Raw genomic sequence first — 19,074 nt, 5'->3', positions numbered from 1 at the left:
AGTATTTCTATAACTTATGGTAGTTCAGTGAATTGGTATTTTAAAATATAACAACTCATGCTCTTCTGTGAAGTCTGCTGGCGCCAGCTTGACAGACCTGGTGCTGAGCACTTGCCTTTATTTTGTTGTTAATGAGCAAAGTGTCAACTGTTGCTGACTGTTGGGAATGCTATGGTACAACCTTTTGTGAGGGCTTTGGGCCCTAAGCACTTACAAGATGTGTTCATCAAATGCTTAGTTGTTATTTGTAATTGAGCTTTGATTACTTACCGATGAAATCTTTCTCCCTCTGTTTGTAGGATGATAAAGTTAAATCTCTTCTCCTGAATTTGTTCTGCTGTAACAGACTGACGGCTGAGCAGGTGCTGAGGGATGATTGCTTCCTTGAGGTTGATACAATTCCAGTTTCACCACAACCAGGTGAAGAACCTGAGCCATGTGAAGAACATGATTCTGAGAAGACAGATGGGGAAAAAAGTGATTAACTGAGGAGAATGCAGCAAACCCTACTCAACAGATGTGAAACTTTTTCATCAGTTGTTTGATGATCTTCTATTTTTCATTTGGTTTTGAAATCATTGTCCTGAAATCTGAAGTCTCAAAATAGAAAAGGTTTGGGAGGTGCAGTCATCTTTTGTGATGACACAATGCTCACTGCATTTTCTTTTAAATACATTCTATTCTAAATAAGTGTTCAGGGGTATAAGTGATGTGTTACTGATTGTGTTCTTAGTTTAACAGACAAAGAGAAAGGCTGACATATAGGCTTTAAATTTACAGATAAGTCTTGTTAGATGCTAGAGATTCATAAAGGTTCATACCTTTAGTGACTTGTTTTTGTATCCAGTTTTCTACCCTTCACGCTGTAATTCCAGATATGTTCTCTTAAAGATGCTCTAGGGTATTACCTTTTTGCTGGAGTATTTTTGTTATTGCATAGTCAAGATGTTCCTACAGTAACTGCCTTCAAGAGTTAAGGAAAAAAAAATAGTACTGCTTTGACAACTGGTAAAAGAAAGGGTGGGCAGCCTGCCTTTCCTCTGTCTTTCTGCATTTGAAAAATGCAGTTGGCTTTATAGAGAGCAGACATCCTTCTAGTTGCTCCTTTGCAGTGCTGCTGCCAACCAAAATACTATATACACACATTTGTAAAAATGCTTATTTGCTTTACATAAGTGTGTATACATATCATCTGTTCTTAAACATTGTTCACAATAGCTATAAAGGTGTGATTTTCATGAGCGTGTTTGCCTGAAACACTTTCATAGAATCACAGAATTGTCTAGGTTGGAAAAGACCTTGAAGATCATCTAGTCCAACCATTAACCCAACATTGACAGTTCCCAACTACACCATATCCCTCAGCGCTATGTCAACCTGACTCTTAAACACCTCCAGGGATGGGGACTCCACCACCTCCCTGGGCAGCCCCTTCCAATGCCTAACAACCCGTTCTGTAAAGAAATCCTTCCTAATATCCAGTCTAAACCTTCCCTGGCGCAACTTGAGGCCATTACCTCTTGTCCTATCACTTGTTACTTGGTTAAAGAGACTCATCCCCAGCTCTCTACAACCTCCATTCAGGTAGTTGTAGAGGGTGATGAGGTCTCCCCTCAGCCTCCTCTTCTCCAGACTAAACACCCCCAGTTCCCTCAGCCGCTCCTCGTGCGACATGTGCTCCAGACCCTTCACCAGCTTCGTTGCCCTTCTTTGGACACGCTCGAGTAATTCAATGTCCTTTTTGTAGTGAGGGGCCCAAAACTGAACACAGTAATCGAGGCATGGCCTCACCAGTGCCGAGTACAGGGGTGAGATCACTTCCCTGTCCCTGCTGGCCACGCTATTTCTGATACAAGCCAGGATGCTATTGGCCTTCTTGGCCACCTGGGCACACTGCTGGCTCATGTTCAGCTGGCTGTCAAATCAACACCCCCAGGTCCCTCTCTGACTGGCAGCTCTCCAGCCACTCCTCCCCAAGCCTGTAGCGCTGCTGGGGGTTGTTGTGGCCCAAGTGCAGCACCCGGCATTTGGCCTTATTGAAGCTCATACAGTTGGCCTTAGCCCATCGCTCCAGCCTGTCCAGATCTCTCTGCAGAGCCTCCCTACCCTCGAGCAGATCAACACTCCCACCCAACTTGGTGTCGTCTGCAAACTTACTGAGGGTGCGCTCGATCCCCTCGTCTAGATCATCAATAAAGATGTTAAACAGGAGTGGCCCCAAAACCGAGCCCTGGGGAACACCACTTGTGACCGGCCGCCAACTGGATTTACCTCCGTTCATCACAACTCTTTGGGCCCGGCCATCCAGCCAGTTTTTTACCCAGCAAAGCGTGTGCCCATCCCGAGCAGCCAGTTTTGCCAGGAGAATGCTGTGGGAAACGGTGTCAAAGGCTTTACTAAAGTCAAGGTAAACAACATCCACAGCCTTTCCCTCATCCAATAAGCAGGTTGCCGTGTCATAGAAGGAGATCAGGTTTGTCAGGCAGGACCTGCCTTTCATAAACCCCTGCTGACTGGGCCTGATCCCCTGGTTGTCCATTATATGCCTTTTAATGGCACTCGAGATGACCTGCTCCATGACCTTCCCTGGCACTGAGGTCAGACTGACAGGTCTGTAGTTTCCTGGATCCTCCTTTATGCTTTTCTTGTAGATGGGTGTCACATTTGCCACCCTCCAGTCCAATGGGACCTCCCCAGTTAGCCATGATTTCAGGTAAATCATGGAAAGCAGCTTGGCGAGCACATCTGCCAACTCTTTCAACACCCTTGGGTGTAACCCATCTAGTCCCACAGACTTGTGTGCATCCAAGTGGTGTAGCAGGTCTCTGACCACCTCCTCTTCAACTGTGCTGACCTCATTCTGCTTCCCCTCCGCATCTCCCAGCTCATGAGGCTGGGTGTCCAGGGAACAGCCCGTTCCACTGCTAAAGACTGAGGCAAAGTAGGCGTTGAGCACCTCAGCCTTTCCCTCATCCTTAGTTATCATGTTTCCCTCTGCATCCAGTAAAGGAGGGAGATTTTCCCTAATCCTCCTTTTGCTGTTAACGAATTTATAGAAACATTTTTATTATCCTTAACAGCTATAGCCAAGTTGAGCTCTAGCTGTGCTTTGGCTCTCCTAATCTTCTCCCTGCATAGCTTCACTACATCTTTATAGTCTTCATGAGAGACCTGGCCCCTCTTCCAAAGGCAATAGATTCTCCTTTTGCTCTTGAGATCCAGCCAAAGGTCCCTGTTTAGCCAGGCCGGTCTTCTTCCCCACCTGCTTGTTTTTTGGCAATGGGAACAGCCTGCTCCTGTGCCTTTAAGACTTTGCTCTTGAAGTATGTTCAGCCTTCCTGGACTCCCATATCCTTCAAGGCAGCCTCCCAAGGGATTTTGTCAATCAGTCTTTTGAACAGGTCAAAGTTTGCCCTCCGGAGGTCTAAGGTGGCAGTTTTACTAACCCCTCTCTTTGTTACTCCAAGGATCAAAAAATCATCTCATGATCACTGCACCCTCAGATGACCTCCAACCTTTACTTCCCCCACAAGCTCTTCCCTGTTCACAAGAAGCAGGTCCAGGAGGGCACCTTCCCTGGTTGGCTCACTCACCAGCTGTGTGAGCAAGTTATCCTCCACACATTCCAGGAACCTCCTGGATTGTTCTCTCTCTGCTGTGTTGTATTCTCAGCAGATACCCAAGAGGTTAAAGTCTCCCACAAGAACAATGGCAAGTGACCATGAGATTTCCCCTAACTGTTTATAGAAAGCTTCATCCACCTCACTGCTTTGGTTAGGGGGGTCTATAGCAGACTCCCACGTCAAGAGCTGCTTTATTGGCCCTTAACCTAATCCAAACACTCTCAACCCTGTTATCACTATACTTGATTTCTGAGCTGTCATAGCATTCTGTAACATACAGGGCCACTCCACCGCCTCTCCTTCCCTGTCTATCCCTCCTGAAGAGCTTGTAGCCATCAATTGCAGCACTCCAGTCGTGAGGCGTCCCACCACATTTCTGTGATAGCTACTATGTCATAGTTCTCATGTTGCATCATGGCTTCAAGCTCCCCCTGTTTGTTGCTTGTACTGCGTGCATTGGTGTAGATGCACTTGAGATGAGCTAATGAATCCAACACCTTTTTGTGAGTGCGGGCCCCATTTCCTATCAGACCTTTCTCAGGTGCTTCCACAGTCCCTAAACATCTTTCCCTTCTCTCAAATGAAGTGGCAGAGGGAGAGCCCTCACCAGTCCACCATCCTTCAAGCTTTGGCATGCTTCCCTTGAGCTTGTTCCTAACAGGCCCAGTCATCTCCCTATCCCCCCTCATATCTAGTTTAAAGCCCTGTCAATAAGCCCTGCTAACTCCTGCCCCAGAATCCTTTTCCCCCTCTGGGACAGCTGCATCCCACCTGTCTCATTTGTCACCAGCAGACCAGGTGCCTTATAAGCCTCACCATGATCAAAGAACCCAAAATTCCGACGGCGGCGCCAGTCTCTGAGCCACATGTTAATCAGATGTGTTTTCCACCCTCCTTTAGTGGTTTTCCCTTCCACTTGAGGGATTGATGAAAACACAACCTGAGCTCCCAAGCCTTCAGTTAGGCACCCCAGTGCCTTGAAGTCCTTTTTGAGTGACTTAAGACTTCTCTCTACCACCTCATCGTTACCTGCCTGGATAACCAACAAGGGGTAGTGATCAGAGGGCCGCACCAGAGCAGTGACCTTCCTTTTAATATCTCTAACCCGAGCCCCAGGGAGGCAGCAGATCTCTCTATAGTATAGGTCATATGGGCCCCTCCGTACCCCTCAGAACAGAGTCACCCACTACAATTAACCCTCCTTTCCTTCTTACTTGAAGAAGTCACAAGTTGTGGGGCTGAGGGACAAGCTATGGATGACTGACCAGATGTGTCTTCGTTTACCATCTTCATTTGGCTGGCTGTCTAGTTCCAAAGCCTCATACCTAATGACAACTGGGAAGGTGAGTGGGGCCAAGAAGGTTTTCGCTTGCCTTTCCGAGGAAGGACCTGAGTCCATTCCCCCCTGTCCCCCACAAGCCCTCCTTCTGCCTGGTGAGAGAAGTCATGTATTTCTTGTGGAGCCTCTACCTGCTGCCTTTGTCTCAGAGTGTGGCTCCATCAGTCAATCTCATTTTCACACTATTTGATCATTCTCAACCTTCCTACCTCCTCCCTCAGTTCAACCCCTGCCTGAGCAGATCGTTTACTTGATCACACTGCACACAAACAGTGTCTCTGACTCCCTCCGGTTCAAGTGCCGGGCTCAGGCACTCTCGGCAGGCAGAGACCTGCACAGCTGCCTGTTCGTGCAGGACCTCTGTCTGGGTTCCCACATTCCTCATCACTCTGCCTCTCGGCCATGTTGTGACCATGCTCTTCTCTCTGGCCGGGAGGGAACCAACCCCTGGGTGCTGTTCCCCCCACGCTGTGCTCTCACGTCCCTGCAGTGCCGTTCCTTCCCTCCCCTCTCTCCGGCACTCGTCAATGGCTTACAGGGATCGAACGTACTCTGTCCAGTGGCAGAGGCTCAGCCCTGCCCTACAAGCTGCCTCGGGGCACTCACAGTCAAGTGCTGTCTGATCACCCTGAGCTCCCACAGGGTTCTTATCACCTGATCAGCGGTGGGTGGTGCTGGTTCCGCCCACACTAACCCGGCAGGGCCCACCCCGCTCGTTACCGAGGGCGGGTGTGAGCTGGTCTCCTCGGCAGTGACCGCCGGGGCGGTTACAGCTCGTTCAGAACAGGCGCCGCCGGCCCTTGGCTCCGCCCTCCGCCCCGCCGCCTCAGCTGCCCGCCCAGCGGCCTCCCAGCCTCCTCAGAGCCGGCTAGCCGCCGCCTTGGCTACAAAAGATTCAAAAGCCCCCTCCAAAAAGCTCCTTGCAGGTCCCTTTTGCCGCGATTCCCCCCCAGTACGGACTTACCTACACTGGAGCTGGTCTCCTCGGCGAGTGACCGTATTGTTACCATTGAAAGAGTTTTGTTAGCTCTTTATTTTTACAGGAAACTGTTGCTTATCTTCATGAAGGTTTTCCTTTCTTAGAAAGAAACAGGTCAAAATGTGCAGAGTTGCTGTAGCAGTATATTTAGCCTCTGGGTGTTGCTCTTGGACAGCGCTGTTGGCAGACTAGTATTTTGTAGAGGAATTATTGAAGCTGCGTGCTGTTGGATGAAGAATGCAGAAATGTAGTATGGAATGGGCAAGAAGCAGCACCAGGGGAATTGGGGAGCCCCTGGGTACAATAATACAGTCCACCGGGGATGAAGACACCACCTTGGCAGGTCCACCTCTGATTACTTGGTTTTCCATCCTTAAACCAAGTAGTCTTTTTTTTTTTTTTTTTTTAAATAACATGTAAGATGCTTTGTTCTTTTTTTCATTAAATGATAATGATTTTTTAAATTTCTCTAATGTGTATGTAACCAATGATAGCAAAACCTTTGTTAAAAATATTTTTTGATGTAGAATTCTTGGTCAGTGTGATAAATATTTTCATTATAGAAATCACAGAAGAAGAATGCCTTGTTTTTTGTCAGTGAAAATAGTTTAACAATTTTGTGGCATGCTTTCCAAATATTGATTGCAGCCTTTCACTGTTAATAAAAGGCTAACTTTAATTTTAATGTTAAACACTGAAAATAGAGGTTAGAAGAGTAACCTGATGGTTTGTGTTGTGCTGTGTCATGTATATTAGAATAAATTTTTGCCCAGTTCTTCTGCTTCAGAGTCCATGCAACCTAACGTGTACTTCTTAAATCCCCAAATTGCTAACTTCCTTGGTTTTCTGAAACCAGAAGTCTCTATGTATGCTTGATTTAAAACACTGCAGTCTCTTCAAAATCTCTTAACCAGCTGTAAGTAATATGATTTTTTTTTTACATATGGAACCTACCACCTCAGATGGATTTTCTGCAATAAAACTTCTGAAACCTTTTGGTATATATGAGTGTCAAGGGTACGAGACAGCCTGTTGATTGCTTTGATTACAGTCTTAGGGTCACCAGTTGTGTTTGTTTCTACTTCAACCTTTTCTAAGGTAATTTTGTAGCTGTGGTTTCCTCTTCATTTCTTACTTGCCGGAGGCCTTAACAAATTAGGTTGGTTCAGAGTTGTGTTGCTTGGCTATCCTGCTAAAGCTGAATACTAGACCATGGTAACGGACTACGTGCTCTTTCGTTTGAGACGCGCCTTTTTCAACTGCACCTCTTCTGTCTAGAAGATGGGTGCTCAGAGGATAAGGAAGGGAGGTTGAAATGATCCCGTAGGAACGGTCTGCCTCCTTACTCACTTGCTGTTTCTTCTAAGAAGCCCAGATGAAACTTAGCTCACTCTTGGTAGCAACGTTATGCAGTTTTGAGCAGTGTCCTTCCACAGAGCAGGTCAGGGGGAACCTTCATGGGCTTGAGTATTGCTTTGCTGGGAAGTAAGGAGTTCAGTTTCTGTCACGGGCCCAAGACATTCGGTCTTCTTATGGCCTCTAACAGTAAGCCTGCAGTTTTGGGTCTTGGTGCTGACAGCTTCCTTTTGTGAGGACTGTTACCTTTTGTTAGTTGCTCACATTAGTGTGTTCTCTGCTCTCCTCACCTTGGTGTCTGCCAGTCTTGTGTTGGTATCAGTCTTGGCTTTTGCTCAGAACATCGTACCCAAGTCAGCTACTACAGTCACCTTCTAGGCTGTGGATCTGGAAAGTCATGTAAGAGTAAATGCTTTATTCGGGCACCTGAAAACAGCCACTTCCTCTACCTAACCTAGCCTGCACGCCTGGGATAGGGCTGGTTTTATTTGGGAAGAGGAGTACTTTCAGCAGATTGGGAGAACATCAGCATTTCTTATCTCCATGGTTTGGGTGGAGCTGTGGGAACTACTCCTTTTTGAATGCTGGGCCTCCAGTCACTTCTGGAGACTTGCTGTTCTGTTCACTGCCTCTTAATCTTCACACCCACCCTAACTTCCATAGTAACATTACTACATCTTTCCACATAGTTTGCTGCTCACTCCATTAGTATTTAACACTTCTGCCTGTGTAGTTTATGCTCCATGCCACACTTCACTTGCAGCTCCTGCAGCAGTCTGAAAACATGCGTTTTTCACTGCAGGAACACTGAGGCTAGATAGACTGAAAACAATTGTCAATTTGGCCTGTCCTTTAGAATTGTGGACGGATCTGCTGTTACGATATGGAATTCTGTTCTGTTAGTGCCAACCTGCACTGTGGTGGGGGCACATGGGCTCAGGTGTTGGAATTGGGTTTTGTCAGCTTTCGATTCAGGGGCTGAAAAACATCAAGATCGCACCACATAGAAGCATCTTCGTAAGTTAAAACCATATGAATTGGATTTTTTTAAAAACATGTTTTATTATCCATTTTGTCTGACATCTGTGTGTTATAGCTGCAAGGTATGTTACCAATAGGTGGGGAGAAACAAGATTTGCCCTGCTGTGTGAAGGTGTGGTGTTGGTTTGTATTTGTTACCCTGCTGCATTGTCAGTAGTGGGTTAGCTGCCTGAGGCCTGTGGCTGGGACCCGCTTCCACTTGCTGTACAGCAGAGCTGGGAGAGCTTGCCAGAACTCCTTGATGTGCATTTCTTCACTTGGGAACTTCCAGCTATTCAACTTTCCTGCAATCTTTACCACTGGTAGCATGGTCAAGCAAACTGGATCTGTTCTGTCTCATCTCAGCAGTCCCAGTGTGGACCACAAGTTTTTGGGATCCTGACTATGGTATTATGAGTTTAATCCGTCAATTTAGCAACCATCTGGCTTTTCAACAGTATGGCCTGGTGGTTCAGCAGAGCCAAGAGCTGTACCGCCTGGCATCAGTGTACTGGATATTGCCAGACTTGACAGCTTTGGAAGAAGAGTCCTTGTTTGAAGTGGAAGAAGATGGTGCATGTGTTCCTTGGGGCTTAGAGATGCAAGATACTATTCATTTAGATGATTCCACAGCAGGTTTTGTCCTTACCAGGTGTGTCTTGAATTTTCTGTTCTCCCAGGTGTGGCCTAGGATGCCTGTGCTGTTAAAATGCATGTTACAGCCTTTCAATCAGTACACGGTTGCATGTAGTTGGTTTCGATGGAAATATAATGTCCTCTCCATCACTTACCAAGTCCTCCATGCATTGCTGCAGCTTCTCTTTCTAACCAGCTTCTTGAGAACTTTTCTTCTGTTCCCTGTCCTCATTCTAGTTAGTAATAAGGCTTCTCTGTTGCTCTCAGAGATGGTCTGTTGTGGTGTTACTGGAGCCTGAAAAATGTGTGAAGTGCACGTTCTTAATAGTGTTGCCTTAGGTACCCTGTGGTGGGTTAAGTTATTGGCTGCTCCCCCTCCTTGCCCTGTCAAGGCAGGAGAAGAGTAGACACAGGGGCAAGTCTTGCAGGAGAATGTAAGAGTTATGTACCCACTAGACAGTCTTTCGAGTGTCTTGAGGTTCAGTAGAAGGATTTTAAGTGGTAATTATCACACTTCAAATTTTTATGCTAAGTTTGCATGAACTGTGGTAAATTGCAAGCCATGCAAGTCCCACCACATGAAAACCTGAACAAACATGCAAGAAGCCTTATGCAGTGTGAAAGTCACATACAACATAACTGTGTATAGTCAGCAAGACTCAGAGGATTTCTTCATGTACAGGTACCTCACTTTCAGTTTACAGAATTGATTCAGTCTCCCTCAGGAGAGAAACCAGGAGAATTTGTTTGGAGCAAATAGATTGAAGATGCTTTGGTCCAGCTACTGTGATGAAAGCTGGATAAATACTCCAAAATAAAAGCCTGCTGACATTGATATCAGGAGATGCAGGTGGAGGCTGCTGGAATTGGAAGTAGTTTTATTTGAAAAAAGTATTTTTTTTTTCCCCTCGTAGGACTTTGTTTAAAGTTGAAGTCTGCTGTTGGGGAATGCAGATCTGTTCCACAGCAATTTTTCTTCCTTCTCCTATTTAACTGTCAAAATGATGATTCCACAAAAGCAATGCCAACCTCTTCCTGAAGGCTGGTTGTTGCCACTGTTCATGATGCAGGTGTGCAGTTCTTGTAAACTCATCAATCTGCCTCTAACTTTTATCCTTCCCAGCAAGAGATGAAGCTGTTGTTCATTTGTTCTTCCAGCTGTCACCTTTCCTCTGTAGAGTTGTTTTCTTCTTTCCTTCAAACCTAGTTGGAACCTTTAGTTTGTCTGTTTTTAACTTCTCCATTGGCCCAAGAATCAGCTACTGTGCCTACCTCTTTTCTCTGCACCTTTGTGTAATTTATTTGGTGAAATGATCAATTCTTGTACTTGCATATTGAATTTGGAAACAGATCCAGATGCTACAAGTTATCACAGAATCATAGAATGGTTTGGATTGGAAGGGGCCTTAAAGATCATCCAGTTCCAGCCCCCCTGCCATGGGCAGGGACACCTTCCACTAGACCAGGTTGCTCAAAGCCCCGTCCAACCTGGCCTTGAACACTGCCAGGGAGGGGGCAGCCACAGCTTCTCTGGGCAACCTGTTCCAATGCGTCTCACCACTCTCACAGGAAAGAATTTCTTCCTTATACCTAATCTAAATCTGCCCTCTTTCTGTTTAAAACCATTACCCCTCGTCCTATCACTACCCTCCCTGATAAAGAGTCCCTTCCCATCTTTCCTGTAGCCCCTTTTAAGTACTGGAAGGCCGCTATAAGGTCTCCCTGGAGCCTTCTCTTCTCCAGGCTGAACAACCCCAACTCTCTCAGCCTGTCCTCGTAAGCGAGGTGCTCCAGCCCCCTGATCATCTTCATGGCTCTTCTCTGGACCCGCTCCAACAGGTCCATGTATTTGCTATACTGAGGAGTCCAGAACTGGACACAGGACTCCAGGTGGGGTCTTATGAGAGCAGAGTAGAGGGGGAGAATCCCCTCCCTCGACCTGCTGGGCACACTTCTTTTGATGCAGCCCAGGATACAGTTGGCTTTCTGCTCTGCAAGTGCACATTGCTGGCTCATGTCCAGTTTTTCATCCACTAGTACTCCATGTACCTGGTCATGTAGGATGCTCAAGGAGCAGGAGAAAATGTGCGTATGACTTACAGGCACAGCTAGGGCTGCAGTTTCCAACACATCACATGAAAGAAAGAAACATCTTAAAGTTGTTTTTGGACAACAGTATGTTTACATTAATGGCCTTTTCCTAATACTCTTTTGAAATATTTTGTTAACCAGAGCTTGACTTTGTTGTATTTCAGTGATGTGCCTACAAAGTTGTTAAATTGCTGGGACATCTTTTGCTCTCAGGGACTCACAGTTCAGTCACTATGACTAGACAGGCTTTGTATTTCAGTACTTAATTCCTTACATTGTCTTTACAAACATCACTGTTGTAGAGGGTGAGCATGGTTTGGTACTGGTGTTGGAGACACTGTTACTTCATGGTGCCATTTGCGAGTAACATGATTGCTAATGTGCATAAACTGAGAGACTGATCATTTGGGTATGCTGTAGCGATTTGTCACAGAGCAACCTTTTTTTCTTCTGGCTTAATAATAGGCTTCCAGCCTTGTCTGAATGTGTACTGCATCTTGCCCCACTGTTTTACTAGGGAAGCAGCTAATCTTTAAAGATAGGATCAAAAATCTTGCTCTTACAGTCATGTGCTCCCGCTGCTTGAGACAGAAAATGGTGAGGGGAACTCAGGGAGATACTGGATACCAATGACTTGTTTTTTGAACACCGCTTTTTCCTTCCTGGGTATTTCTGTTTCTGTGAAAGTCTCTCTAAAAAAACCCCAGGTTTTGATAGGAAGCTTAAGAAACGTGCACTGAAACTTGTTCTAAGCAGTAGATCAGAAGAGTACAAGTGTCTATACATACCACCCATATGCTATTTCAAAGGATAGGTGACAGTATTATTTTCTGCTGGTCCTAACTCTACAAGAAGTTACAGTGTTAATCCTTTGCAAGAACACAGTGACAGGAAACAACCTGTTAGTGCTGTTAGATGGGCCAAACTGCTGAACGTTTTTTATTGAAAATGTAGAACACTTTCTAGTCAGAGCATACTGACAGACCAGCATGTTGTGTTAATATCTTAATACTATTCCTCAGGGCATTTATAAAGTTAATCTTTTGACATTTTTATTTGCTTTTTGGCTCAACATCACGATTCATTTTTTATCTTTTAGAAGTTCCATTTATGACTGTCATTTATTGATGGTAACTACAAATTATACTAGTTGTAAAGGAATAAATAAAAGAAATGCAAGTAGTATAATTTGGAACATGGTAATCTTAGTAGCCTGAGTCATGAGTTTTATCATCTGCTGCAGTTAGTATCATTTTATGATTCATAGGTCTATTCGTTTCTTTTTTTAGTGTGTCATCAGATAAATAGCTCAACGGTAAGGTGGCAGAATTGTCTTGTCTCACCCTAGTCGTGGGAGAGAATGCAGGTTTGATGGTTCCTATGTATACATAGTAAATCTGTCCCTCTGACCTCTTAAATCTGTGAAATAACTTCCTGTGCTTCACTGGAGCACTTACTGATTAAGCCATTCGGATTATCAAATGACCGCTTCCTCAACCTAAAATTTATACTTTGTTCAAATTGTTTTGAAATGCATTTGTTCATTTGCTGAAGGTGACCTACCACCATAGATCAGTGCACAGATGATACTTACAGAGTGATCCTGGGCTGACTTAAGCAGGAAGCGATCAGGATTTGCTTAATGTTAAGTCAGTGATACCGCAGAAGTACTGTCAGGCCCCTGAATGGTTGATGTCTCTAATTTTATTAGAGACAATGTAATCTTTTGATTACTCTCTGTGGGTTCATTTTCAGTTTAAAATCTTGAAGTGGTGTGATTTGTTTTGGAACGTCCCCTCTTTTTAGGTGTCATGCCAACAACAGTATCTGCCACCTCCGAGCTTCATTTTGAAATTTGAAAAGCTCTACAGAAAGGATCAGTCTTTATATATATATAGGCAGGTAGAGATACATTACTAAATCAGAACTTGCATTATTCAAGACAATGAATTTGCTCTAGCAATGTTCATTGCTTTTTCAGGAACCAGTGTGGTGAGGAGAAACAAGTTATGGGCATATAAATATATGCCCAGCATCTTTGTACCCATGGTTGTTCATTATAAAATCAGTATCCTCAGTTCTTGTTAAGCTTCCAAGCTTATGCCAAGGTAAATGTCATATAAGCTTAAAGTGCTGGGGGATTGACTCTATGCACAGGCTTGGCAAAATAATGATATAATCATAGTGTGACACTAAGAGGTGGCACTTTTCACTGGAACAAACCTTGGTTTTATACAGTGCTTGCAGGCTCCCCTTCTGCCACATGTCTGTCCAGTGTTCGGGACAGATGAAACTATCCTGTACATGTATGCATACCTGTATTCTTTCTGATGCTTGTATTTAGATTCCTTTAGGATTGCTGCTTCCCAACTTCCATTTCATCACTCATGTCTCTTTTCTGAGGGGCTCTGTGAATAAGTGGTTCAACTGTGCCATTAGAAAAGCTGTGTTAAATCTGGAATGGTCCATGAATTGTCAGTCACTGTTTAATATCTCTGATTTTTCCGCTGTTTTGATAAATCTTAGTATGGTAACTCACTTTCATTTGCATAAGTTGCTGTGCAGGATGGGATCACTGCTAAAGGATATGCAAAAATCATGTCTTTTGACCATGCACTGATTATCCTAGTAGCCTCAAAACCAGGTTAAGTTAGCTTTAGCAAGTTAAATGCCAAGCAACTTCAGACTAAATCAGTAGGAGAAGACAGGATTTTTGGAGACTTAAATCTTCAGTGACCTCAATGCTACTATCTGTCTTTTCAGTAAAATAACGGGGAAACCCTTTTTCTTGGCCAAGGTGCTTTTTCCAGACTTGGACATCATGTATCAAGGAAGAATAAAAACTTACCAGGGACAGTTCAGGGAGGAGTATGAGAAAGTCAAAGGTCTACAAACTGGAATCTATGAGCTAGAAAAAAGACTTGGGTAAATGTGGGAGTGTCAGCTCTGCGCAGCTGTGGGAGATTCAATGTGTTCCTGATAAATGATTAAGAGGCAAGTTGGCATTGGCCTGTCAGCGCTGCGCAGCTGTGGGAGATTCAATATATTAAGAGGCAAATGGATATCGGCCAGTGGAGCTTTTGCGCAGGCTTGGAGAAGTGCTGGTCAGTCCTGCGCTGGCTTAGAGAAGCGTCAGCTCTGTGCTGGCCCGGAGAAGCAGCTAGGCTTTGAGGAGAAAGAGGCCTTGGAAGAAAGATAAGTCAGCTCTGCGCAGGCCTGGAGAAGCACAAGACTTTGAGGAGAAACAGGCCTTGGAAGAGAGATAAGAAACTGCCAGGTGGTGCTAAGGTGACTGGGAAAAACAACGGGCAGCTGCAACACTGAGCTGTGGAAAAGTATGGAACTGTTTGTGAGAGAGAGGGTTGATGACTGTCTAGTTGCTGATTTGCTTATTATGAAGTAAGAGCTTGAATGAGAGTTTAAGTATGTATTATTGTATAAGTATGTATTATTGTAAGAAGGAAAAGAGAGAGTTAAAGAAAATAAACAGCCCCTGCCCTGCAGAAAGAAACAAGAACACTGTGACTTGGTTTTTTTGGCCACTACAGGTAAAGAAAGTGTGGGGTTTAAGCCTTCAAAGAGGTGATGAACAAAATGGAGTTATTACTGCTTCTGCCCTTTGGGGTTAGTGGGTTGATTTTTACTGCAAAGGAAGTTAAGGTTAGACATTAGGGAAAGAAACATTCAAATTCAGTATAATTAAGTACTGGCATGTATGGCTTAGGGAGGCTTGAAGCCTCCAGTACTGTAGTGAGATAAGGCAACTGTCTGGCAAGAATGGTATAGGTATGTGTAACTACTGTGGGGTGGAAGATGGGCTGGATAACTCTTTTTCCATTCTACTTGGCTCTGTCTTTTGTAATTTTTTTTAATGTATCACTCTGCCTTAAGCCATCACTATTAGGTAGGCTGGTTTCGTCAAGAAACAATGGAGTACTTTGAATTGGATTAATTAAAAGGTAGAAACCTGGGTCAGAATCTCTCTTTTGCAGATAGTAGGAAAAGGAGACCTAGCTTAACTGCATGCAATCAAGATGTGTCTGCCGTTCCAGCCCTAGGAAGCTTAAAAAGTGGTTGGCCTTTTTATTGGAAGCTGCACACATGACTTGCTCTGTACCAAAGGCAGCCTGACATTTGCAGAGACCTGCAGCACTCAAAGTAATAGGTTCTGCCTGCAAGGATGACTTCAGCAAAGGCTTCATCAATTGTGAAGTCTTGTTCATTACATCTCTAAATCGGTTTTAAAGCATTTTAATTTATTTTATACAAAGGCCTGTTGTCATTAACTAGTTGTCAAATGCATTGCTGCAAGCAGTAACTGTCTTTTGTGGCCAGGATGTTAGGGGTATATGATTAGTAAGATAGCGAGCTGTGTTTGACTGCAAGGCTGAAAACACCCACGGATGTCTCATCCTGTTGGGAAACATTCTATTTAGAGTATACTGCCTATATGTCTAATCTGCCATGGGGGAAGAATTGCCAGATAACACACTGCCTGCTGGTAAATTGTCCCTGGGCTGGGCAGGAAACTGCATTTACATCAGTATTCACATGGGAACCCCTGCCTCCCAAAAAATCTGCTTCAAAGGGGCTTTGTCCCTTGAGAGACGTTACTAAAATCCTATCTGCTGGTTTTATACCCCTTCTTTTTTTACAGATGGTACCTCATGATGAAGACAAGATCTCTTTCTGTACAGGTCATCATCTGCTGTTGATTCCCCATCTGCTGTGCTTGTTTGGCATATCTGCTGCAGAGGTAGTTACGGTCATCTAGTCACAGTTGCTTTCAGACAGAGGAATAAGCAGCAGAAGGAGGTGAACTTCTGAGAAATACACCTCCTGCTTTTGTTCAGCTGTCCCTGGTAGGAGTAGTATTAAATAGTGAGTATGATGCAACAGACTTGTTTTCTAAAGGGAGCGGCATGCCAAATGTTCCAGAAGAGATTCAATTTGTAGAATGTTTTTGACCATTAGCTCATACTAAAATGTTGCTATTAGCCTCTTTCTCAGGAAGCCTGAAGATTAAAGGTCAAGGGAGAACCCTGAACCAGAACGTAAAGAAACCCACCTCACTCTTTGCACTGATTGAACTGAGTAAATAGAAATCAAAGTGTCCCTTCTCCCACAGTTCACTTGTTGAGACAGTCTTGACAATGAGCATTCTTCTGTTCACTGCATCCGTGCTTATCTTGGGTAGTGCTTATCAGGGTAGTGCTTATCTTGGAAGAGTTTTCAGTCATCTGATGTGACCCTAGAAATCGTTCTGAGTTTAGTTAGAGTATGTGTCACTGCTCTAAGTCCACCACAGGCAGTGAGCTCAAGGTATAGACTAGTCCCTCCCATACCTCCCAGCTCTCTGTTTCTGAATGTGCAGTGTTTTCCCACCTCTTCAGAAAGATTTTACATCCAGAAAGTGCATAAGTCTGTGTCTAAATGGTTTGTTGCGTGGAGGTGAATTGAAACAGCTGTCTTTAGTGGTTTGGTGAACTTGGACCAGTGTCACTGTTTCCCCTGCTGTGTACTCAAAGCTTTGCAACTCCTGTGTGACGAGGAGGTCTAATGTCCAGCTAGCTTCTGTTCTCCTGCTTTTTAAATCAATGTGTTGACCTGCGACGTGACTACTGATCTGTTACCACATGGTATGTGTTGAAATAGGACAGCTTCATCAGGCATGGAGAGGAAGTCTGTGTTATTACCCAATGTGAAAAAATATCTTTTGAGAGAAGCCAAGCATTTGAAGAAATGCATCTAAAATTGAAGGGAAAAGGAAACATGAAGCTATTGTTAAATTTGGGGCAGATTTCTGAAAGTTTACTCTTTGTGAAAGGGGAACTAAACGGACCAGTGACCAATTTAAAGGAAACGGGAGTGCAGTCCTTGCAAATATGCACTACTGAGGCTTCTATTACAGAACAACAGTGGTCACTCCCCTTCAAAGGAGAGCTGTAGTGAGTCTCTATGGTAGACTCAATTTTGGGTTTTTTTGAGTTTCACATAGGTATAATGGACCTGGATCTGAAGAAGAATTTTTCTTCATTGTCTGGAGAAATTCTGGAGAGTTGGTGTTCTTGCAATAGCCCTGACAAGCAGCAGTTGCCAAGGTCTAACCTAATGCTTTTTATGGGACTGCCTTTCTGCAGTACAGAGGGCAGTAAATGTCTAAACTGCAACAATCACCAAATGTGAAGTGCTAACTCTAGGTAGCAAAGTGCAAAGTAAATGGTTACTGGAAACCAAACTCTTTCTTGCAGTGTAATTGAGCCTGTTGCTTGTGGAGAACTCTCAAAAACCATAATAAATGACTCCAAAGTTTGCCAGTCAAGTGGAGGGATTTCCCTATCAGAGTTTGTTAGCTGTGCCAGGGTTTCTGTCCAACAGAAGCTTGTAATGGTGCAGTGGGTAGAAGGGGAAGCGCTTGGGGCCCTTCTGTTGCCTCCTTCAGTTGTGTCCTTTCGCTCTCCCCATCTGTGCTGTGTCTTTTTGGGGTTTGCTGATGGTTGTTAGCAAGATAAGCAGTTAGCTGTTATTTCCCCAGCAGTGTAATTCTACACTGTGTCTTCTGGAAGCTCTTACCTGTTCTGCCATGCTTAAGGGTTCTTCCCTTTTGCTTTCCCCTAAAGGTGTTGGAGAGAAGTATAGCTTTTACTAAACTAGCACTGATATAGGACTATCTGTGAAAAATCTGAGTTGTGCTAGAGGCAAGACATAGATCTGAACAGTGGCTTCAGAAGATATTTACTGTTGGTCATATTAAAAGATTCCTATTGCCAAAACAAGACCATAAAGTATTCTGGTGTACCAAACTCTATGTTTTTGCTTATTTATTTACTGTTCTGGGAATGTATCTATTTAATGCCAATTTGAGTGTTGAAAGCACTACTATACATTTTAATTTAGAGTTGGGAAAACTTTAGGATAGACCTATTTAAATGCAGACTTTTTTTTTAAAGCAAGGTAATACTTGCAGGTTTTGGAGATTATTTTCTAAAGTTCACTGTTCATCTGATTAGTTGAAACTACTTTGAAACATTTAATATTCGTCACTTTATGGTACTAAGGAAAGATCAGAAGAAAATATCTAGGAATATTGACTTCTGAAATTATTATTAAAAGATTTGATGAAAAGCTGTCAGCTTTTCAAATACGGTTTTTAGTTCTCTTGCAACTAAAAAATTATAAAAAGTCAAGTCTTCTGTTAAATAGTTTTTGTGTAGTCCATATATTCCTTCTGGTGTTCTCCAGCTCTGGAGTGAAATCTCACCTCACAGTTTACACCTCCTATGCCAGATAATCCTGAGAAAAAAGAAACAGTTAAGAAAATAAATCTCACCTTTAATTGCTTAAAATATGTAAAAAGTTGAACGTTGCTGATGTTTTGACAGTGGGTTTGAGGTTTTTTTTGGTGGGGATCTTTGTTGTTGTTACTTTGTTTTAAAATACTTCTTTTCCTAGGCTGGTTTAAATGTGAAGGTGAGGAGAAAATTCTTCTGAATTGCAGAGTCAGATGCAAAGTTTCATACTGCAGTATCATGCCAAAATATCTGAATGCATTGGGAATTAGTTTGTTTGGAATGAGTTTCCTTCATATTACTGACACCTTTTTAATGCTGAGGTTTATCTTTTTCCATTAAAGATTTCCTGTATTGGCATAGAAAATGATCATCAAAAAATCATCATAGAAAATGATCAGTGTCAGTGTTCTCTGCAGATGAGGTTTAGTTCATTAATGCCACTTAGATTTGATGTGTGTCCCATGACCATCTATGGGTGCAAAAGGAGGTGGTATTGGCATGGATATACTTCAGGTAAGGTTTGGTGTCCTCTTTAGATGAAGTTAACGGGTCAGTTCACATCAGCTGTGCGGTTCCTTCTATGCCAAGGAACGTTCTGCCCTGTGCAGGAGCAGGGTGGAAGAGGAGTTGTTCCCCTTTCATTAATGTAATGATTTATCTCAATCTAATTATTATTCTGCAGTTTGTGCATCTTGTCTTTCTTAATCTTGTTTTCCTCTGCACTGAATCCTTTGCCCC

General features: G+C 43.7%; 1 protein-coding gene across 1 annotated transcript in view; it reads left to right on the top strand.

Annotated features, from left to right (window-relative positions):
* The window catches only part of STK31 (serine/threonine kinase 31), a 42,872-nt gene extending 42,011 nt beyond the window's left edge, over nt 1-861 (top strand). The window contains exon 24 of the mRNA XM_074870382.1: nt 300-861. Coding sequence (XP_074726483.1) covers nt 300-485 — 186 coding nt within the window. The 3' untranslated portion in view covers nt 486-861. The remainder of the gene's footprint in view (nt 1-299) is intronic.
* Nucleotides 862-19,074: the final 18,213 nt, after the last annotated feature.

This window comes from Strix uralensis, chromosome 1 (assembly GCF_047716275.1).
Source record: "Strix uralensis isolate ZFMK-TIS-50842 chromosome 1, bStrUra1, whole genome shotgun sequence".
NCBI lineage: Eukaryota > Metazoa > Chordata > Aves > Strigiformes > Strigidae > Strix > Strix uralensis.
The sequence above is the reverse complement of the archived record's forward strand: the minus strand, read 5'-3'. Positions and strand labels throughout refer to the sequence as shown.